Below are 22,705 nucleotides of genomic sequence, written 5' to 3'. Positions count from 1 at the left end.
TTGTGACCACCCTGTAAGTATACGACCATGTGCTGACTTGATAATTGTGGCCTAATTGTTTTGTTTTGTTGTGGGTTTTTTTGTCATTTGTGATGGTTCTGTCTGTTTGCTTAAGTGAGGCTTGCTTACCTTTTCCGATGCTGTCTTAGAAGTTACTTAGACTAGGAAGAGTTCTCACAATGTTGCTATCATGTTCCTAGTCTCAGGTCATCTTTATGTGGGAATTTCCCACGCAGTTATGAAGTTTCAGAAATAAAAATCTGATTGTTGTACTGAATGGGCATTTTAGAAGTGCGGGAAATTAGAAAATTAGTGTTTCTTTATTGGAATGATGGTTATGATGGATGACTGTAGGAAGCCAAAAAACATGAGATCAGTGCTTTCATGAAAATGGAAAAGTCAAGTTTTGATATTTGTAGCGTGATTGCGTTGGGCTCCTTGAAAGGGGTTCATGATGACATGAAGAGCCATCATAAGTCAGAGTGAAGTGCAAAGCTGCAAAGGAGTGGGCAATAAAAAAGAAAATGTCACTTTCAAACGAAAACTGGCAAAATCATGTAAAACAAAAACAAAAAAATTACCTTTTAAATTTAATAAAGAAGTTATTTTCCAAAAACATTTGCTGAGTTAACAGAGGAAAATGATTTTTTTAAGTTGAACAAGAGGAAAAATTGCTTTTCTTATTGCAATTTAGTTATCAATTTTAAGTGTGAAGTTTAAACTGTTTAAACCAACTGAGGTTGGCTACTGAAAGTTTATGTATTTTGATACTAATGTTATGTGACTTCACAGTAAATATTTTGTGATTGTGGATTAGTTTGTTGGCACTAAGTCTGCATGCTATAATGCTTCCATAGGTTCGGAAGACCTGGTATTCCCTTAAGAGGGTGATGGGGCTTTTTGCATGACTTCTATAACTATGGAAAAGGAATCATCTGTAGATGCTTTGAAATGTGTGAGAAGAGTGTGTGAATACAATTGTTCTCAGCGTATAGCTTTCATTTTGCTTATCGTGCAAGATAAATGTTGCACAGTTGCAACAGTTGCAGTAACAGTTGGTAAAAGTTCTTTATGTCTTTGTTATATGTGGTTGTGAGCTTACAGGTAACAAAACATCACCATCCTTACTGTTCTTGACAGCTTTTAATGCATCTCAGATGTGCTTGGTGTTTTGTTTTGAGTTGCTTTTAATGATCATTTCTCCTAATGTTAATAAACACTGAAACAGAGTAGCTGCTGGCATACATAGCAAGAGAACAGATAAATGATGCAACATATGACACAAGCTTCGGTTACCTCAGTAATACACAAACAGATGAGAGAATTAAGTGAGAAATTTCATTTTCAACAAGTTCTTGTGATTATAGAAATCTTTGGTATGAAGTTAAGCTTAGCAGTAGCAAAGAGAAGATGAACAGTTGGTACTGACAACAGTCAGTACAGGTGTGTTACAGAAACATAGAAGTTCCAAAAGGATTTCAATGTACTTTAAAAGGCAGCTTTTTCTTTTACTGAGTTATTTATTTTTTGCTGCATGCTTGTGGATCAAATAAATTGGTTATGCTAACATTCTGAGACTTAAAATGTTCGCACAGAAAACTAGTAATGATAGCTAAAACTCGTTTTCAAAATCTGTGTCACTTCCAGTAATCTAATTGTTATTTTGTAGCTTGAAGAAAAGGCTCGACTTGAAGCAGAAGCCAGGGAAAGGGAGCATCACCAATTGCTTGAAGAGCAGAGGCGGCGAGAGGAGGAAGAAGAAGAGAGGCTGAAACAAGAACTACAGCGGCTTCAAGAACTTCAGCAGTTGAGGGCTGTAAAGAAAAAGAAGAAAGAGCGAACAAATAAGGACTGTCAGAAGGTGGACGTGCTTACTCAAAACTGCCAGGCAGCAAAGGAATCTGTCCCAAATGCACCCGAAGACATTCAGAATGGTACACTTGAGCAATCAGAAAAGATAGAAACCTCCTCTGGTTCACTGTCAAGACACATGAATCACACAGAACAGAGGCCGCTTTTGGAGACAGGCTGTGAACCATCCAATGCTGTGAACACTAGAGACTCAAAACTGCTTTATCAGAAAGAGGGGAGCGTAAAGCAGCATGAGCCCCTCTCTTTTCTGCTTGATATTATGCATCAACATAAAGAAGGAAACAACAAACAGAAACTAAAGCAAATAAACAAACCGTGTGCTGAACAAGTGAAAAAGCCTGTTGAATCCTCCAAAGCAGCTGAGATCCAGACTAAAACCAGAAACCAAATAGAATCCAAAGCAAAAGCAGCAGAGCTCCCAGTGCTTGCAGAACCTAAAAAAGAAGAGAAGAAATTAAATAACAACAACAAAAAACAGTTGAACCACATAAAGGAAGACAAAGCACCCATCACAAGTGAATCCCCTTCACCAAGTGAGCAGCAGCAGAATAATAAACTAATACTTGCAGATTCTCCTCAACCGAAAGGCAAGAACAAGAAAAACAAGAAGAAAAAAGGGGACAAAGTCAACAATTCCATTGGTAAGAAAAATGAAGTTGCTTGTTCGTTTTCTTTTTTTACTGTTACTAAATCCAGAAGCTTAAAATCTTTCTTTACTCAATCTGGTAATGTAAAAAAATCCAACAAAAACCCAGAGAAATTGGTGTCTGGAGAAACTCGTGTCGCTGTAACTTCAGTTTGTTTTTCAGGGTGCTTGCTGGTGATGCACAATCTGAAGATAGCATTTTCCTTTTAGGATATGTGTATATACTTCTAGTGAAGAAATGTAGGAGGCTTTAAAGCCTGAGTAAGGTAGCATATGCCTCTGTTTTGTAGGCTTTTGTCTGTTAAGAAAGTCGTCTGTAAAGCCTGTGTTTGTTAAGAAATATTCCATATATTGAAGCAACTTGAGTTCTATTCTGAACTTGTAAAAGCAAGGATGTTCCTCAAATAGAGTTGAATTTAGTCTAAGATTGGTCTTAATCTGTGCACAAGAATTATTGGATTCTGTTGTCAAAGAATGATTTATTTATCAGTGGTAATAATTATTTTCATATACTATTTACATTAACAGGTGTAGTAAACTGATTTACTATTTTTTTTCATTTGCCAGTGTGAAAATTTAGTGGAATGTTGTTTAATTAAATAGAGTGTTTTCTCCATGTGAATATCAGCTTGTGCTGGGAAATGGATTTTATACATCCGATAAGAATAGTAAAAGCATAGAAGTTTGAGTGAACTCGAACAAGTTGCACTGACATAATTTTCTTCCCATTGCATTCTTTTGTTTTATTTTCCTGAAAGCCTCTAAGGCTGATACCAAAGCTGATGAACGCATGCATTGCTAGCTGATTTGCCTTGGCAGCATGCTGGTCTATCTGCTGGATCTTTTCCTGAGTGCACTTGGTCCCTCTTGGGGCTGGTGGTCGGGCAGCTTTGTGGTACAGAAATGTTTGCTCAGAGCAGACAGGTGAGCAGCAGCAGTGCACAAGTGAGGTGTTTGCTAGAATGACTTAACACTGCAGTTCATGTGCTGTGCTGCCTGGTAAGCGTGTAACACCTCAATCCTCCAGTGGCAGTCTGTGCCCGAGTACAGCATTGAACTTCTTTCTCCTATACTTTAGTTCTTCTGAATACTACATTATCATGAGGTTTTGTTTGCTTTGTTGTTGTTTGTTTGTTTGTTTTTAATTTACAGAGAACAGTGTACTCCATTTGTTTAAGTAAGACAAAACTCCAATCTTTTCTGCATAGGGGTGGTATACTGTAGGAGAAATTTAGGTCGCTTCTTGCATCTTCTCTTTTCCTCTGTGTATGTGGATACATACACAGACACATGCTTTTTCTGCTATTAATACAAGTATATTTAACAGTTTCTGAAAGCTATTGTTCAAATGTAGGAAATGTAGGAACGTGAGTCTGATTTTATAAAGAGGTAATTGTGCAACTCTCTGGATCTGGGCTGGGTACCCACTTGGAGTAGTTGTCTTTAGAACTAAAAGAAAGTTGGTGTAATATGCAATTTTTCTTTGGCTGTAATTTCTTCAAGATACTGGGTTGATGGACTAAACTAGCAAAGGCACAAAAGATCAGCTGTGGAAAAATGTACAGGTATCGTAGAGGCAACAAAGACTTTGTTTCCAGAAGAAACATTAAGCCATCAAACACTGATTCTGGTATGATCTCAGTTTCTTGACGAAATAGTCTGGCAGAGCATTCTGACTCCTCTTTTTGAAGAGGTGGGATATAGTGAGCACAGGGCTTTCAGGTTCTTCAGAAGTAAATTGTGAGGCAAATATACGTGATTTTTGAGCTGTCAGGAAAGTCTTTAGGGAAGAGTTATCTGCTCTCATAGTTCCAAGGATTCTGGAAAGTAGTGATGTGTGCTAGGTGTTTTCAGCTGCGTGCTTGTCTCTTGAGTCTTGCTGTCTTTGGAATGTGTTCTGAGTCTGCCTCAGAAAGGAGAATGGTGCAGGATGCAAAGGGAGACTTAGACGAAAGAATTCTCAAATTGGTTTCTGCTGCAAATTACATCTTCTGAAGAATTTATGATAGAAAGTACAAGAAAAAAGTGCTGGGACAGTATAGTATACCAGTAGCTACAATAGCTGATGCTCAATTTTGACCATGTTAAAATATCAGAAGAATGTTTGAAAAAGAATCCTAATTGCAAATAGCGTGACTTGTACAAGCAACCTGTAATGTCCCAGAGGGGATATTGAAGTTCTACAAAATCAGAATTCTTTAAGTTTTTTTTCTTCAGAAATACAATTTCTTCAGTCTTTCTAAACCTGCCTTTATAGTAGCAAGGCTATCAAAATTCAGGCAGTCAAGCACGATTCATTTCCTACCTGATTCATCATGCCTCTTCATATAATTCGATGTTTTTCGTATGTATTCCAGGCTTTTGGCATCTTTTGCAATCCATGTGATTAGTGAATTCTGTTACTTTGTCTCTTCCTTGTTTCCAATGTAACTCCTTAAAAGATTGAGCAGAGATAATAGTATGAGGTTTTTAAGAGCTCATTTTCAATTACAAATTTGTATTAATTCAGCCTAAATATGAATAATCACTGGTCTAAAAAGCTCAGACAGTTCTCAAAAAACAAACAAACAAGCTTTTAATCCAGCTTCTTTCTTTCTCCTCTCTCCTTCCCCCGTGGAATCTAATGTAATGTAATCCTTCTCCCTTCGTAGATGATGTTTTTCTACCCAAAGACATTGATCTAGACAGTGTGGAAATGGATGAAACAGAGCGAGAAGTGGAGTATTTTAAAAGGTAAAGTTCTGTAACTCCTGCATGTAAAACTGTTGTGGTTCTTCCAGTATGCTTAGTGACCAAATCCTGGGTTTGTCTTTGTGTCCCCCACGTTCTCATCAAGATTTTTCAGAATATCCCCAGCTATCTTTTTTTTTTCTGTAAGCAAAATTTGAGTAGTTCTTTTATTATCCACGTGGATAAAATACAGACAAAATACTTGCTACTGTTTGAGTTTTTTTAATGTGAAGATGATAAACAGTATGTAAGGTGTTACTTATTGAACAAGCAACTTTTACATTTCAGATGCTGTTTTTCAATGTTTCATGAGTTTTATTTCATGAGGTTTTTTACATGTCTATGGGAGCTATTACTTTGGAATTTTATACTGCACATAAAATAGAGATAGCCCAACTGCAAATATTAGTTTCTACTAATGATAAAGAGGAGATGCTTATGCTAGTGCAGTGACAATAACAATAAAATGAACTGATACTTGAGACTTTTTTCATTTTGGTTGCTTCTGGAGTTTGTTATTTATGTTTAAGTTCTTCAAATAAGGGCAGACAGCTCATAGATACATAATACAGCGTGTTCTTCCATGGGACTGTAAACTACTCAAATTTATGTTCTTCACTTATTGGCTGTGCTAGTTGTCCATGAATACTTCTTAGTCTTTTGTCATGATTAAAAAAAAAAAAAAAAAAAGAGTTATAAATAAATAAACTTTCAGTAGTTGAATACTTTAGAATCGATGGTTGTTTCACAAGACAGCTAAAGCCCTAAAAAGTAGGGCTTTCTTTGTTTTCAAAATCAGGCTTTCCATATAGGTATTGAATCTTTTCTGAACTTACATACTTTTGATAGTCTGTGTGCCTGGGAAGTAATATACACATCTGAATCTTGCAAAGGACGGCTTCTTCTGTGTGCTGAGTATTTCTGTACAAAATTTGTATGTTATTTAAATCAGTGTTAGTGTTTTAAAATATCCAGAAATACTCTTGAATGACTGACCAGCTGACAGATTTTGTAATTTAGATTGAAAGGTTTTATAGTTGGAACGTGACATATATTAATAGTGCTAGTGAAGAAATGCGTTCTTTACATGTAAAAGTGTGGCTGAAATTTATACAAGAGTTTGCCATACATGATTCCAGATGAACAGCTGTAAAACAGTACAGTTATGAGTGTTAATCAACTCGATACGATCTATTTAACTTTCATCTGTGAAGAAGTTTGTGTGACTGTACAGTTTGCACGCATACCGATTTTCATGTTTAGATGAGATGCCTGAAATGCCCCTATAAATGCTGTTCTAGGCAAACACCATGGAAACACCTTTAATATGTGTCATTTAATAATTTCCAATGTAATCAACAGCAAGCTAGCAATATTGCTTGTTCTTCATGGCAGTAAGCTCCACAGGAATTCATCTTTTTACTGATTTTGTTAATTTATCGCCCTTTCTTGTTGCTTTGGAGCAGAGTGACAGATACATTATTACACCTTGACTTCAGAATTAATTTTGCAAACTGCTTCTAACTTTGGCATGGAAAGAACAAAAGAAATCTACTTGACTGTCCACTGTACCCTTCCTATTTCTCTCCTTCTGTCTGCTCCCCTTATTTGGTTTTCATTTCTTGGAGAAACCATGTAGCCTTCCATAGAGGGAACTCCTTCACATAGGAGTTACCTTGATGCTGTCATGGAACTTCTAGCCCAAACAAGCTACATCAGACCTCGATAAAGGACCTGAGCATGAATTAACAGTCCCTGAAATGCCTCTGTCTTAGTGCATGCCAACCTTTTCCAAAAGTTCTTCCCTAAGTGTTCATTGTGCCCAGTGGATACAACTGAGTGGATTTTTTTGTGCTAAGGATTCTTCTTCTAGTGTGTGGACTATTTGTCTGCTGTATTACAAACATCCTTTCCTGAATTTTCAGTTCAAATGCCACTCTGCTGTAGTCAGACTGGTGTGAGGAAAGAGCAGTGTTCTGTGCCCTTGACGCTTGTGCTTTATCAATTACCTACTACTCATTCTGGTTGTTACAGGGGTTTTGATAAATACAGTTTATTCTGTATTTAGTTCTGGTTTTGGTTAACACCCAACAAGCTTCTGTGCTGATAATTATGCAGTATTCCTTGTTTCTTCTCCCAGTTGCTGTTGCCAATACAGTGGTATTTAAAATAACCGGTTTCTAATCTACATGGGTAATGGGCAAATCATTTTTTTTAATAAATTTTTTTTATGAAGTTTTGCCCTTCTGAATGGGAACTGCCCTTCAGAAAAGGGGTGCCATCAGTGGTGGGTTTTTCTCTTTCTTTTTTTTTTTTTTTTTTTGAAATATATTGGCTTCACTTTATCACCTTTTTTTTTTTTTTTTTTTTTCAGGTTCTGCTTGGATTCTGCCAGACAGACAAGGCAGAGACTTTCCATCAACTGGTCCAATTTTAGCTTGAAAAAAACCACCTTTGCTGCACATTGAAATGACACAATATGGGGAGGGAATCCTGCAGGAATCAATGAACGACAACTCCACTTACCTGTCCTGCTGTGCTGAGAGCTTATCTGGTCTTGAGCCAGTGCTGCCTTGCCTTGTCCCCAGTGCTGTGTGGATCTGCACTGAACCCTTTGGCCTGATAATTCTTGCGGACTGAAAAATTGCCACTTTCTACCTGAATTTGTTAGCTTGTGTGCTTGTAGTCTGTGAGTGAGACTTACTTGATTGTAGCTGTATGCCGTTGGAGATGAAACAATAGCTCTTTTCCATCTCCTTCTGAATGCCTTGGCCTCAAAGACTTTAAATTGCTTAGGCTTGGGTGGAGGCCAAAATACTAGTTTGCATCATCTGCAGTGGCTCCTGTCACTTCTGCATCTAGCTATGTTTTGTCATTCTGACTCCTGACAAAGGAATGGACCTAGTCAGTTGTGCTTTCATCTGCTCCAAAATTCTCCTGACATGACTTCATGAAAAAGAGGCTCTTACAGGACAAGTATTTCCTCAGTTCTTTCACAATCTACTGTTTAAGAGTGTACAAGTTACGCTATTTGTGTTTTGATTTTTTTTTTCCTGACTTGTAGCCAGCTTGTGTAAGAATACTTGCAGAATGAGAAAATTTAAAAAAAGAACAGTACTCACACTATCGAATCTGTTATAGAGTGTATAATTGTATTAACACTGAAGCCTAACTGGCTACTTTTTTAACATATTGTTAAGTAATATTAAAATCATGTCTTTCTTTTTGAAAGATGGAATACATTAGTATGGCAGAAGACCTGTGTCTTGCTTTTTTCTATGTGGGTGGGGTGAGGGAAGAAACAAATGTACTTGGATAGAGTGGTATTCTAAACTAAATCTAACCTTCTCTCAGGATTGGTCAGTGAGTGCTACTTAATTGTAGCATGTTTCTCTAGGAACTCTTGTTTTCCACCTCACATGATGGGAAAAGCTGTCTGCTAGTGCAGCAAAGATTCCTGCTGAATGCAGGAGTTGTTTGTGAATTCTGTGAATTACTATAATGCTTCTATTTTAATAGATACTTTGAGAAACAAGGTAATACAAATATTTCCAATGTAATATTAGTGTAGAAATGAAGTAGGTAGGCTCAGTATTACTACTGTGTAAGTATTTAACAATTTAGTGGTGTTTTACAGATTGCATAGTACTTTAGTCTTGATCTGTGTAAAGATAATGTACTTAGAAACATTTTTCTGATACACTACTATTTAGAATAGAGCTACGTTTCATTTGGATGGCTGTATTTACCTAATTTATAAGGCCAGTCTTCCGTTTTTATTTTCCTTACATAAAATTTATTTTCGTTACAGAAAATAAAACTTCCATTCAATATATATTTGAAAGGACAATGCAGTTCCAGAGCCCACTAGTTTCCTTCTACAGAACCATTCCCATGCCTTTTCTTTTTCTTCTACTTGCTAACATATTTTGTGATATAGCTGCTGAGCTTGAGACTGCCTTGCAAGACAGTACAACTGCACTTGGCTTAAGACTTGAGAATGTTGAATGAATTGTTGCCTCCATTTCCCCTTAAAGGCCAGTATGTAGCAGGAGGGTTGGCTTGGCTACAAACCACTGAGATACCTACAATTTCATATCCCTTTTCTGCCAGTCCTGGAGTTCCCATCCTAGATTGTGCTGCTCATTCAGAATATAGTTGCTCAGTTTACATTCAGCCATTGTAGGTAAATGAGATTTCAGCCTTCCTTATGTAGAGGAGGGGATGATACAATACCCATTATCAAATTACTGACCTGGGGCTTAAAGGGGAAAACTTTTTTGTTACCCTTCAGGTTCAAGATGAGGAGGAAAGTAGTTGCATAGCCTCATTGTTTTTTTAATGGAGTATCATAACATATAATGGAGTAACTTAATATTTTTTTTTTTTTTTACCTGGGCTGAAGGAAGAGCATCTCAAACCTAAAAGCTAATATCAGTGCCATTGAGCTTTTGCTGTCTCTGCAAATACTGTGTACTGTTCAAAATACGTGTAACAATTGCTGGAGAAGAGTGAGCTTTTCTGTTTCTTGGGGCCATTGAGACTTGCATCTGTTGCAGCCTGAGTTCAGTCTTAGTTACATAACAGTTTAGATGCGTTTAGTATGGCACAGCAGCTGTGAAAAATGCTATTAGAACACCTGAAGCTGGATGTGTTGGGAATCCTTGCAGGCTTTCTCAGTTCTAAACTATAACACAAGGTGGCAGTGTATGTCATCACTTATACCCTCTATGTTTGCTCTAAAATTGGGGCATGGAGTGGAAAAATGAGTTGATGTCATGTGACCAAACAGTGATGCGGATTCCATTTTCTCTAGATTAGGAAAGCTTTGAAGAATATTGAGTTATTTTTAATGGGGTTAGAAAACTCCTTATAGTTTCCACTAATAAATTGGGGGAAAAAGTAGTCTTTGTTCTTTGTTAACAAAGATGTTATGAATGGTACATGATTATGACATGCTTTTCTTTATTTTGAAATCCTCAATTAGGAGAACAGAAGGACTCCTTTGGAAGTCCTAGGGAATATATGTCTGCATTTATTATCTTTTTCAAATATACTTGCCTGAAGCTTCATCTATTATCAGAATAGCTGATGTGAGCGCATGCAGTGCACAGAAAGCACGAAGAACAAATCTGAATGGATCTGTTGTTGTTGCACCTTGATGAGAACTTAAAGGCAAGTCTTGTTTTTCGCAATTCTTAATTAAGTGAAGATAAGTGCAGAGCCGTCTGGGAGGCATGAGATTTAAAAGTAATAAACTAAGTTCTTCGGTTTTGTGGCCTTGGGCAAATGAGTTAATTACTGCCACTTTGCTCATTAAATGGTTTTAATAAGGATTTGCTGAATTATGAGCATGTTTCTCTAGTGCCCAAGTAGCGATGTGAAATATGTTGAAATGCAACGCTAAGGCCTCTTATTGGACACAAAAATGCTTTGCAACTTCAGATGTGTTAAATCCAGAGACAGTACGTTCAGGTATAATTTCCAGTAGAGGAGACCTAAATACATTATAATGGAGTAAATTTTTTGCTGTTGCTCTTTTCTGAGGCAACTGTTGTTCAAAGGAAGATGTCTTCTCTATTTTCTTTTCCGTTTTTCCAACTGAACAGAGAAATAACACCAGACCTCTGGCATCATTTCTGTTCTTCACATTTGTGTGTTCAGTTTCAGCTTTGCTGCAGCTTTTAGATGTATTGTTGGGCCTCCTCCAGCCAGTGCTTAGAGATATTGAAGAAAGTACCTGTCGTTGCACTCTGAATCTACATAAGCTGATGAAAAATGCATCAGGTAAAGCTTTGTTTTTCTATAACTGTACTGTCTAGAAGAAATATTATTGTTCTGCTTACAGAGATGGTAGTTAAAAATAGGATTTTCAAGTGGCTAGTGTCCAATTTCTATCCTGTGGTTTATAGAAATTGTAAAATGAAAATTAGAGAAGGTGTATATTGATCATCTATTCTGAGTTTTCCACAGTTATTTTTTTTTGTGAACCTTCTACCAGTCAGAATGTATTTTTTTTATCAGGAATATGTAATAATATTATGTCATTAGCTATTCTTTATGCAGAGTCACCAGGAGAGCAGTTGCTATGAAATCTGGCTCTGTTACCTAAATGTTCATTCCAGTATATCTGCGTGACAGTACAGCAATCCACAAATCTGCATAGGTGCAACATAGCACAAGAGAACAACTTGACAGTTCTTCTCTAGAATCCTCAGAAGACTGACTTCTGATAAGTACCTGGTAATCTTGTGTCAACACCTACATTCATTTTCTTCACCACTTTTCCTGAAAGCTAAACAGAGAATTCAAGCCAGCATCTCTTTGGCAGACCCTAATAACCATAAAATAATCATTTCAAATATGTTAATGGTAAAGAACGTATAGGAAGCTAACATTTTTGCTGCAAAAATAGTTACATTCAGCTTATCCTTATTATAAAAGGAAGCAGTAGGCAGATGTAGTACCTGTGGAGGAAAAAGGGGTGCGTAGTATTACATGGTAAAATTAATAAAATACTGTAGTAATTAACTCATGATTATCTGCAACTTATATTATGTGAACTAGCATGCATTCCACATAAAGTATGTCACAGTTTATACAAGTCTGATTTTTCTGAGGAAAAGATGTCTAGACTTGCTTCCCAATTTTGTTTTCCTTTAAGTAGACAGCCGACTCAAGTTAGTACAACGGTTTGGGATGGTAGTCTTGTGCATGCAAGCAGCATGATGTTGTCTAAGGGTGCTTTTTTCTTATGTCTCAAGTACAGGATTTAAATCCAGGGCTCTGGAGAGTGGCAAGTTGGGATGCTGAACTCATCAGACCGGATAACCTGTATTGCTGCCTGCTGTTGCTCCAACAGATTGCATGCTGCAAACCATTCATCTACATCAAATGATTTTTTGTTAACTGGCAGTATCTAAACAGTAATGTCCTCTTCTTCCATGAAAAGAAAAAAGTGGGAGGAGTCGAGTCACTTGGAATAATGTATTTGGATATATAAGCCTTATCTCACACACTCTGTATTCAGGACGTTTTGCAGCTTTTTTGTCCATTTGTTACTTGACCATTAACTGGATTCTACAGTGCAGCTAAGAGCAATTTAGATGAGGTTTTCTGATGGGGTTTTTTTTTTTTTTTTTTTGGTCTTGTTTTCACAGGATCAGGTTTACAAAATGGCTGAGAGTAGCTTGGGTCTCTAGTTCAACTCCTGCCTCCAACAGAGCCATCCAGGGCAGGGTGTCCAAGCTCCCGTGCCCAGGCAGCTTTTGAAGCTTTTCCAGAAAGAGACCTCACTCTTTGGGTCCTTGTGCCAGCTCTTCATCTGCATAGTAAAGAAGCATTTCCTGATGTTCAGATAGATCCTTCAGTGCTTCAGTTTATTCCCTCTGCCTGTTGTCTTGGCACTGGGCACAACTGAGAAGAGCCTGATTCTGTCATCCCTTCAGGTATTTATAGGCACTGATAAGTTACGAGCAAATAAGAAATAGCCAAATTCTAAGAAAAACAGCTCCTCTTGGACCAACTTTAACAGACTAAGGGGGAAAGACAAATTTTATATAGCATTTCATCACCTTATTCACTGACATATGTTGATTATATCAGGGTATAAGTTCTTTGCTCTAGTGAGTGAGTTTTCATGACTATAAGTGAGACCACAGCTCTGCAGTCCTGCTGTCTGCGAAAGATGTGATTGCTTGAACTGTTTCTTGAAAGTGGGAGTAGTGGTACTCTTGCCTTCCTCTACTCCGTTATGCAGTGTCATATTTTCAATTTCTTAATTGAGTTTACTCTTACTTTCTGTAGCAGCCAGCTGATTAAGTCTTTGTCTCCTGGTTAGCAAATGAACAGACTCTTCTGTTTGAAAAGCATAATGGAAACACGGCTTGCTGTCATTCATCTTATGTGCAGCTTCTACTTGAATCTTTCTTTGTCATCCATCTTACAAGCTTTAAAAGGTAGTCTTCCTTTCTGAGACTGAGGGCATATCTGAAAAGTCCCTTTAAAGAATTGATGAACCTTTTCAATAATGTAACTGGGTTGCATGTTACTTGCCCAAGCCATTAGTGGTCTATATTGAAACTGTTTCAGTCATTCATTCTCCCAGCTGCCTTTGATCTTGTGTCATTTACATTGATCATACTTTACATATTTCACCAGGTGGGGAAAATTTCTGAATGCTTTTCTGTAGAAAAGCTTATTCTTTCGATACCATGAGTTATGTTCCTTGAGTGAGAGGTATCTTCACTGTGTAAAATGGAGTATTGACTGTACATTTTTAAAAATAAAATAAACCTGGGAATGCCTGTTGTTTCTGTGTAATCTGTGATAAGATGGCCTGATGTTTCTAAGTATATAGAGAGTGGGTGAGAACAGAATAAAGGCAAAAGGCTTTAGTCTGATGTGTAATATGTTGCTCCTTATCTGAGCTATAACAGGTGTTAAACACTTTATAGCAATTTGTCAAACAACCTGCAAGAAGTAGGTTTTGAATACATCACTTATCTGCTTAGGACTGTATTTTACTGCTCTGTAAACTGATACAAAAGCATTATTGGTAGCTGTGCACTGATGATGAAAGAATTAACATAATGCACATGTAAAGTTGCAAGAAGTTTCAGATGTTACTGACATTTTCTAATAAGCTGCAGCTGGGGTTGTAATGCTACACAGGGAGATGAAAAGGTGAGAAAGTAAGAATTAAGCAGGTCAGTGTACCGATTGAGTGGTATGAGAAATAATTCTCAAGCAACATCAGAAGTGTTACTCTCTTACAAAATATTTCTTAATTTCAGTTCAAAGACCACCAGTTGTGATCATGATAGCAATGGCTTTTCTGAAATCCTTTTTAAGCCCCTCTTAATCATTGGGCATTCAATGTGCCACAGCTGAGTTACTAGAAAGAGCTGGCATCTTCTTATTTGGTCTGAATTTGCGGTCTCCTGCTTTTGTTCTGGTAGCTGGTGTTGGGTTTTTTCTTCATTCAAATACTTTTTTTTTTTTTTACATCAATCTATGCTTGTGCAATAGGAACATAATTTCTGCACGCTTTGAAATATCTTAGGCATAGAAAGTGAGGGAGTCTTGAATTAGGTCTGGATGGATTAGGTCTGGACAGAGATTCTAGTTCAAGATATTGCCAAAATCTGCATGGTGATGCATGCAAGTAGACTAAACACAGAAGAGGAGTCTTAAAATGAAGTCATTACCCATATAAAGATATGTTTGTCTCTCAATGTCAGTCTTTTAAATAATGTGGTGTAGGGGTTGGTCTGCTTGCCAATTCCCTTTTCTCATACCAGCAGTATGTGAGCATGTAAAGGTATGAGATTGTGGGAGCTGGAGCACAAATACAGTCTTAGATGTTAATTTCTGGATTTGGCTGGGTGATTCAGCTTATTGCTCAGTTTCTTGTTTAAACAAACAAAAACACTTATGCGTTCAAACTGGGAGATTATCATCTATACCTTAGATTCATTTTTGATAGCAGTTGACGCTCTTTATAATGCTTCTGGCAATACAGATTCACCCAAACAAAAGTAGCCCAATGAGGAAACAGTGCAGCTGGTTGAGAAATTGTGGAAGTGATAGTGTTTTGAAATGACTGAGGAGGAGAAAAGCAAAAGCCTAATGCTCTTTGCGTATGGTCTGGAATGCCTTCTGAATGTTAGATTGCAGGAGATAATGCAACATAAATGAGAAAAGCATGCATGTTACCTGTTTCAATTACGTGTATGAAAATTGATGTTCTGTTTCAGTGTGTGATTACATGGTGTAACAGGCCTGTGGTCTTAAAGATAACATTGTTTTAAATGTGTCGACTTTAAACATTGCGCAGAGATGTTGACTTCAGATCCTACTTCCTCTTTATATTTTTCTGCTTGTGGTAACATTATCTTGTAGGCCTAAACTTTATAAAACCCTTTATTTCATGGCTATGTTCAGCAAACGTGCACTGCTCAACTTAATTTTATCTTCTCTGAGAACCAAAATGAGGTAGCTGCGAGTAAATGAAGAAGGGGAAAAAAGATAATGTAAAAATATTTCTAAAATGTATACTAGCGGATTTTTTTTCCATCATGAAGTCTTTAGTAGTTCCTTTTTTTTTTTTTTTTTTTTTTTGCATTGTAGCTTAAATTGTAAAGCATGAAGAAGTTTTTGAGTGCAAGTTTTTATGGCTTGCAGCTTTTTGGAAAAGTTGTGTTGTTCTGTTAGAGGACTGATTTAATCCACTTACTTTCTGAAAAAGCTTTTGCTTCAACCTGCTGACAGTATTTCTCATTTACTGTTACTCCTGTATTTCAGTAGCAAATTGCCAAATTGAGAGTTGGTCTTTCATTATGATAATTACTAATGAATAGTTATATTTAAAATATCTCCAAACTGACTGATTTCCCAGACCAGTGTACAGCTGGAATAACTGGGGCAGGAAAGAGAGTGAGACACTTTCTTCCTTCTCTTAGCAACTCGTGCAAAGCAGCCCTTTGCACCCTGCTTTTTCTATGAGAATTTGAAAGACCAAACTCAGTTCAGCAGAGGCCTGTGGCTGTGGCTGGATTACTTGCCTGACTTATGTTGTGAGAGCTTGTAGAGGGTATGGATTTAAAAATTTTTAAAAGAAAAGAAAGAGGTGAGTTTGCACAGTGTAAAGCATTTGAGATTTTGGCTTCATTGTGTTCTATGTACCGAATGTTCTGTTCTTTTGTGCAACTTAAGCCACGTATCCCAAGCTGTCTCAACAATTGTCCCTTCTTGCTTTTAAACAGACCTTGTGACTGAGGTTCTCTGAAAGTACTTATGAAGAAATTGGGTTGTGTAAGCAATAATGTACTGTGGAGGCTTTGTGGCAATAGAACTTAGGAATTGGTACTACATTTTCTAGTTTCTTTGGTTAAACTGTTATCTCACACGTGCTTGTAAGGCTGTAATTATGCCATAGCACTTCTTATCATGTGTGGACAGATGCTTGGTTAAAACCAGATGGAGCAGCCTCTACTGTAGTCAGACCATGCTGTGTGAGTAAGCTTGTTAGGGTCAAAATGAAGTAAAATTCCTAGCTGTTCTCTACATGGTTGTAGATGAGGTCTGGTGTTTTTTCAGCTCCTTCATTCCAAGCGTAGTAAGGGTATGTGCTGGAGAAGATAGTGAGATATGTAGGAACTGTTGATTTCCTGGTCTTCTGTCATTTCATAAAGATTTTGATAAAGCGGGATGCATGTAACTCAAAGCTGTGACTAGGAAGTAATACAGACCCCTGGGTGCTTTGTTTTTCTGTGCACCTTTCCCTTCCTGCTCCTAGTTTTAAATTTGTCTCCTAGTTTTAAATTTGTCTTTTGTCTTACCACATCAGGGAATCAGGTTGATTTGGTTGCAGTTTTTCCTGTCACCACATTTCCTTGAGGGAGTGGGAACTGTGAAGTGATCTGAAAACTACGTATCACTGTTCTACACAGAAAGATGTTTTAATCATTATTAAATAGCTCTCTTATGTCTCTGAAAGATGCTTGTTTGTAGAACACAGAATGGAGGTATGGGGGAAATTTTCATCTGAAAGGTGTCACGCAAAATTTTAGCAGCAGCAGTTAAATGAGGCGATAGGAGCATTAAAAGCTAATTAGTGGTGTGGGTTGTGTTCTGGGGTCAGTACTGCATGGACTTAAATGCTACAATATCACCATCCTATGTACGAAGAAGTTACGGCTCGCATGTTGAATACTTTGGAAGGAGTTCAGCTATGGTATAAATGTGACTTCAAGCAGTGATTGTCTACTGTGTTGTACAGTGACAATTATATCTACCCACTAGAAATGAATTTCCAAGAAAGCACGTGACTTTTTTTGTTCACCTTACTTTCTCTTATAGAGAGAAACTAAGAACTTTCATTAGAAGCAGTAAGTTTTGTATTGAGTGAGGAGTCTTGTTTCATAGCAGATGTACTCATTTGCATAGAGTGGGCTAATTTCAGATGATCAGCTCAGAATGGATTCATCTAATGCAGCTACTAAATCTTGCCATTTCCCTCTGAGAAGTGTAGAGAGAATTGAAATCACCTATTGCTATGCTAACATGAGGGAAGGAGACAAGGAATATGCAAATAGTGTGGCAAGTGTATGTAGGCCTCCTGGTCTGGAAGGATAACTTTATTCCAGTAGAATGAAAAGTTGCCTCTTCAAGCTTTTTATTGAGAATTCAGTATGAAATTTGGCACTTGATTTACTCTTTAAAAAAAGAAAAGAAGTTTTCTGTTATCTTTGATTTTATGGAATGTTTAGTTGAGGAAATAATTGTTCTTTTATCCAGCAGTACAAAACTCTGGATACTAGATTTCTGCAAGGAGGGTGTGATGCTTTTAGAGAGTTGCCGTGATCTGAACAGAAGATGTGAGTGTACTGACTGCTTTACATTAGCCAAAGTGGGGTTACTGGGATTGCAGAAGCTGCAAGTTTTTCAGGATCGATAAGACCAAGTGGGTAATCTGAAATGTTTAAGTACCTTTTGCTGAAGTAGTGATGCTCATGTCAGTGATCTTCCATTTGCCCAGTGTGTAACCAAAAAAGTTTGGTTACACTGGAAGCTTCATCTTTAAAATACACTCTGTCTGAACATCAGCTGTTGGAACCACAGGAGTAATTGCTGTGGATCCAATCCTTTTGGAGTCTGGAGGTTACGTACTGTTCTTCCCCTAGGATGAATTGCTGAAATACTTCTCCTTTTTTTAGTAGAATTCTTGCAGTCCCTAGATGTAAGAGATGGCCTGGAAAGGAAATGCTCTGCCCATAGTGAGAGTGGTGTGGCCTGTACAGAAGTTCATCTGCTCTGCAGCCAAGTGAGCTTCCTGTTTATGTTCACAGTCATCTTCTGCTGTCTGCCATTGCCAGCAGTAGATGCTTTTTCATGAATAGAGATCAGCATCAGGACTATTTCAAATTTCATCCAGATTTTAAATAACTTCACAGAATCACAGAATGGCCAGGGTTGGAAAGGACCTCAAGGATCATGAATCTCCAACCCCCCTACCACATGCAGGGCCATCAACCTCCACATTCAATACTAGATCAGGCTGCCCAGGGCCTTATCCGATCTGGACTTGAACACCTCCAGAGACAGGGCAGCCACAACCTCTCTGGGCAGCCTGCTCCAGCACCTCAAATAAGTTCAATTTCTTTGTCCCTGTTATCCCATGCATGGTGTCTCAGTGCACATATCTCAAAGGGCAGATAAAACAGTGGATGAGCTCTTTGAGCATAGCATAGCAGCTGTGCTCTGGAGGGAGCAGGAAAAGTCTGACATGTCAGTTCAGACAATGAAAACATGACCAATGCAGTTCGCTGTTCCTGCCCAAGTATATGGGACAGCCAACTGGACATCAAAAAGTGTACTATAAACTCTGCCTGTCTCCTGAGGGCTTCTAGCCAGGAGAGGTGGGAGAAACCAGAAGACAAAATAGAATAGTTTTATGAGTTTGGCTGGAATTCTTATTGTGCTCTCCCTGTGTTAATTAAGAAAATGAATGTTTAGCACAGATCTATGAAGGCAGGTAACGTGCTCTAGAGAGCATTACTAGCTGGACTTGTAGCACAGCAGAGTGATTACAGATGGGAGAGTGGAGCAAGAGCAGCTGTACTGAGCATCCTGTGCCCACTCACTGCCAGCAGGGCTGGGGCTGGCTACTGGTGGTGCTTTTGGGCAGCATGGGAGGGTGGGGGAAAGTCTGCACTCAGCAGAAGGTTTGGCTACTGCTCGTCAGGAAATGGGCATTTTACAGAAGCTTTGGCTTCCCTTTCAGATTTTGAACTTGACTCAATTCTGTATGATTCAGTCTGGTTTGATAGTTCCAGGAGGTGGACTTAAGCCATGCATGCTGCAAGATGCCATGTTGCCACATCACTGCCTACTGGATTTGTAATCTAGCCCAATTGCAAACATGGAGCATAGGCAGCAATTTTCACAGTAGCAGTAAGCCCTGAAATCTGGTAGGGCACAGAAGTGTAACGTGTTAAGCCTGGGCATTCCTTATAGATGAAATCACAGAATCATAGAATATCCTGATTTAGAAAGGACCCGAAAGGGTCATGGAGTTCAGCCCCTGGTTCTACACAGGACCACGCAAAATTCAAACCATATTTCTGAGAGTGGTGTCCAAATACTCTTTGAGCTCTGGCAGCTTGAGGTCGTGTCCACTGTCCTGGGCAGCCCATTCCATGCCCACCACCCTTGGTGCAGACCCTTTCCCTAACCCCCAGCTGCCCCTCCCCTGACACAGCTCCATGCTGTCCCTCGGGCCCTGTTGCTGTCACACAGAGCAGAGCTCTGCACTGTGTTCCCATTCCCTGTGAGGAGCTGTAGCCGCCATGAGGCCTCCCCTCAGCTCCTCTGCTCTGGGCTGAACAAAACAAGGAACCTCAGCTATTCTTCACACATCTTGCCCTCTGAACCCTTCCCCATCTTTATAGCCTTCCTTTGGATGCTTTCTAATAGTTTCTTGTCCTTCTATTGTGGTGCTCAAACCTGCACCCACTGCTAGAGGTAAGGCCACACCAGGTCATCTCAAGCACCTTCCCTGTGCAGACTGTATGGCTGTTGCCAGCTCTCTGCTGCTCTCTCAAAGCTGCTGCATTACCTGGCAACAGGTGATCACAAGATGGCTTCTATTCTGCTGGGGAAAAAAGTTACTTGGTTACAGGGGGAATTTTAACTCTGAATGTTGCTTGTGTTCATGTCTGTATTGCAAGCCTTGAAAAATTGGATGGTCTCTTCAGTCAGAGGCTGAAACCAGAAAAAATCTCAGAATAGGAGCACAGGGTAAGATTTTTCAGGTCAGAACGGACTTGTGGAATTCTCTAATGCAACTGCTCAAAGCAGGGTTAGCTTTGAGAACGGATCAATTTATCTAGATGTTTACTCAGTTTGGCCTTAAATCTTTTAGGATGGAAGGTACGACCTCCTTTTGCAGCCTGTTTAATGACTTATTAGTTGTAATAAATTGGCATTTTAGTAATTATTGTTCATTTTCTAGATTTATCTCATTTTTTCATGTCACTAAGTTTTCTATTTGTATTTAAAAAAAAAAAAGGCACCTAAGAAAGTTCTGGACATGTATTAACTCTTGCTGTTAAAGGATTTGCAAATGAAGCAGCATTCCCAATTCTTCATTTTGTTCTTTCCACGCATATATATATATATATATATATATATATATATATTTTAAATCTCCACTATCTCTACCTACTTATTTCTCCTTTCATGGTTCCTCATCTATCCTTGTGATAATGGTAGAGGAAGGGCGGCTGTTTTTCATGTGTTCTGGGCTGTTTGGAATTATTTTAATACCTTTTATGTATCTCAAACCATGTGATGTTCCTTTTAGTGAGCTAGTTATCACAACTAGTGGTTTGGAACAGTGAGATGAGAACAGAATCCAGATCTCCTGTTTCTAAATCAGCAACTTTTCTTGACAATTTCTGTTTGAATAACTTGTATCTACTAATGAATGCTGGATGGTCACGTTCCTGGGTTAGCTCAGTCTTGAGGTAGAGATTCTGTTCTTACGGGAGGTTACACTATGTGACAAAACAATGTTGTAAGCATTGTGGTAAGTGCTTATTCTCGTCAGAATAGTGTAGCAACTGGCATGCAGTGTGATATGCTTGTCAATGTTGTTGTGGGCTGTTTTTTGTTGACACAGAATACTGTTCCACTTTGGGTACATCATGGTTGTTTCAGGCCTTTCCCTTTTTTGACTTACACGATCTGTGTGTTAAACAAAGAAAATACTAAATAAATGGCATTGGGTTTTCCCTCGCTGAAATTAGTTGTTGACCTTAGGCTACTATAAGCAACATTACTGAAAGCTCCCACTGATTTTCCTGGTGAGCTTAAGGACACCTCTGAGTAGCTTTTTGTGAGTTAATGTTTGGGGGAAGAGTGGAAGGGGTGGTGTGAATGCTAAGTTGCAGTGTGGGCTGATGGTTGCTTGAATGAGTGGACTTCCTGATTCAGAGGTAAAGAATGAATGGTCTCTCCTCATAGTTTCATTTTTATTATAAAAGGTACTTGAACAGCTCAGTGGTGTCTGCAGCCCTACGCAAGTGCTGCCTAGACAATCATTTCCATTGCAGAAAAAGTCCAGCTGCCACACCAATGGGAAGTTGAGGCTTTCAGTTCATTAAAGCAAGCTTCTATGAGTGCATGTACTCAGTTGTGAATGTGCAGTATCAAGAAGGGTCTGAAAGACTTCAACTTCAAAAGCTTCCATTGTCTCAAGACACACACTGTTCCAGCTCTGCTGTCTCCTGTTGTAGCACTGGGTGTAAGTGTGTAGTTGCAGTAGCTTTGCTTTACTACTTGAATTTGGAACATGTACATGGAGTTATCTTGCTGGTGGTTCAATTAAAGGGTCTGAGAACTGATGAGATGCTCCTTGTATTTTTATTCATTTTCCTAGTTTTTGTCTGGTTTGTTCCCTTTGCTGTGCTGATTCTCCTGTATTTCCAGGTTAGCTCCTTCAAACTGGTTATTACTATGATGTAAAATTAATATTATGTAATTAGTTTTGGAGAGTGGTTTTTTTTTTTTAAACCCTGTTGTGCTAATGGTTACTTTGGCATTACATCAAAACACTGCTATTTTACAAAGCAGCAGCAGGATGCTGATGATTTCTACTAAGAAACTTTTTCCAGGCTAACAGTTGCATCCAAGCTTTAAAGGAGGAGGCCCTGTAATACTGGAAAAGCTAGCAAAAACAATGAGTGGGATTGGGTGTCTTCCACATGAAAATTGTTAGTCCCTTTTTGTCCTAAATGAATTAGTTATTTTACTGTATTGTTGAAGCTGTGTACGTGCTTGCTGTAAGAGTTAGGGGCCTTTCAGTGTTACAGTATTATGGGAATAAAATTTAGCCACCAGATCTCTGATGTCAACCCTTGGTGATGGGGGGGAAGCAGTGGTGTTAACAATTTTTCTGATATCAAAGAATGAAAGAATAATGGAATGGCTTGAGTTGGATGGAACCTTCTAAGATCATCCAGTTCCAACCCCTTTGCCATGGGCAGGGTTGCAAACCACTTAATTAGGTACTAAATTAAGTTGCTGAGCACCCCATCCAACCTGACCTTGACTACCTCCAGAGATGGTGCATCCACAGCTTCTCTGAACAGCCCAATTCAGAGAAGTTCCAGTGCCTCACCATCCTCTGAGTAAAAAGTTCTTTCCTCTTAACATCTAACCTAAGTTTCCCCTCTTCCAGTTTAAAACCATCTCCCTTTTTCCTATTCCTATCAGACAGTGTAAACAGTCCATCTCCCCCCTGATTATAAGCTCCCTTCAAGTACTGGAAGGCCATAATGAGGTCTCCTTTGAACCTTCTCTTCTCCAAGCTGAACAAGACCAGCCTTTCTCATAGGAGAGGTGCTCCAGCTCTCTGATCAACTTTGTGGCCCTCCTCTAAACCTGCTCTAA

At 38.6% G+C, this 22,705-nt stretch overlaps 2 protein-coding genes across 3 annotated transcripts in view; both read left to right on the top strand.

The window, feature by feature from the left end:
- FAM193A (family with sequence similarity 193 member A) overlaps positions 1 to 8,504 on the top strand; it is a 72,982-nt gene extending 64,478 nt beyond the window's left edge. For both annotated transcript variants that reach the window (XM_085223588.1, XM_085223587.1), the window contains 3 exons: positions 1,670 to 2,513; positions 5,170 to 5,251; positions 7,623 to 8,504. In XM_085223588.1, coding sequence (XP_085079714.1) covers positions 1,670 to 2,513; positions 5,170 to 5,251; positions 7,623 to 7,716 — 1,020 coding nt within the window. In that variant the 3' untranslated portion in view covers positions 7,717 to 8,504. The remainder of the gene's footprint in view (positions 1 to 1,669; positions 2,514 to 5,169; positions 5,252 to 7,622) is intronic.
- Positions 8,505 to 8,642: 138 nt separating this feature from the next.
- LOC146544533 (uncharacterized) overlaps positions 8,643 to 22,705 on the top strand; it is a 33,219-nt gene continuing 19,156 nt past the window's right edge. Inside the window, exon 1 of the mRNA XM_085223590.1 lies at positions 8,643 to 21,557. Coding sequence (XP_085079716.1) covers positions 21,453 to 21,557 — 105 coding nt within the window. The 5' untranslated portion in view covers positions 8,643 to 21,452. The remainder of the gene's footprint in view (positions 21,558 to 22,705) is intronic.

The sequence above is a fragment of the Meleagris gallopavo genome, chromosome 4, assembly GCF_905368555.1.
Source record: "Meleagris gallopavo chromosome 4, MGAL_WU_HG_1.1, whole genome shotgun sequence".
NCBI classification, from domain to species: domain Eukaryota; kingdom Metazoa; phylum Chordata; class Aves; order Galliformes; family Phasianidae; genus Meleagris; species Meleagris gallopavo.
This window is presented reverse-complemented; position numbering and strand designations above follow the sequence as displayed.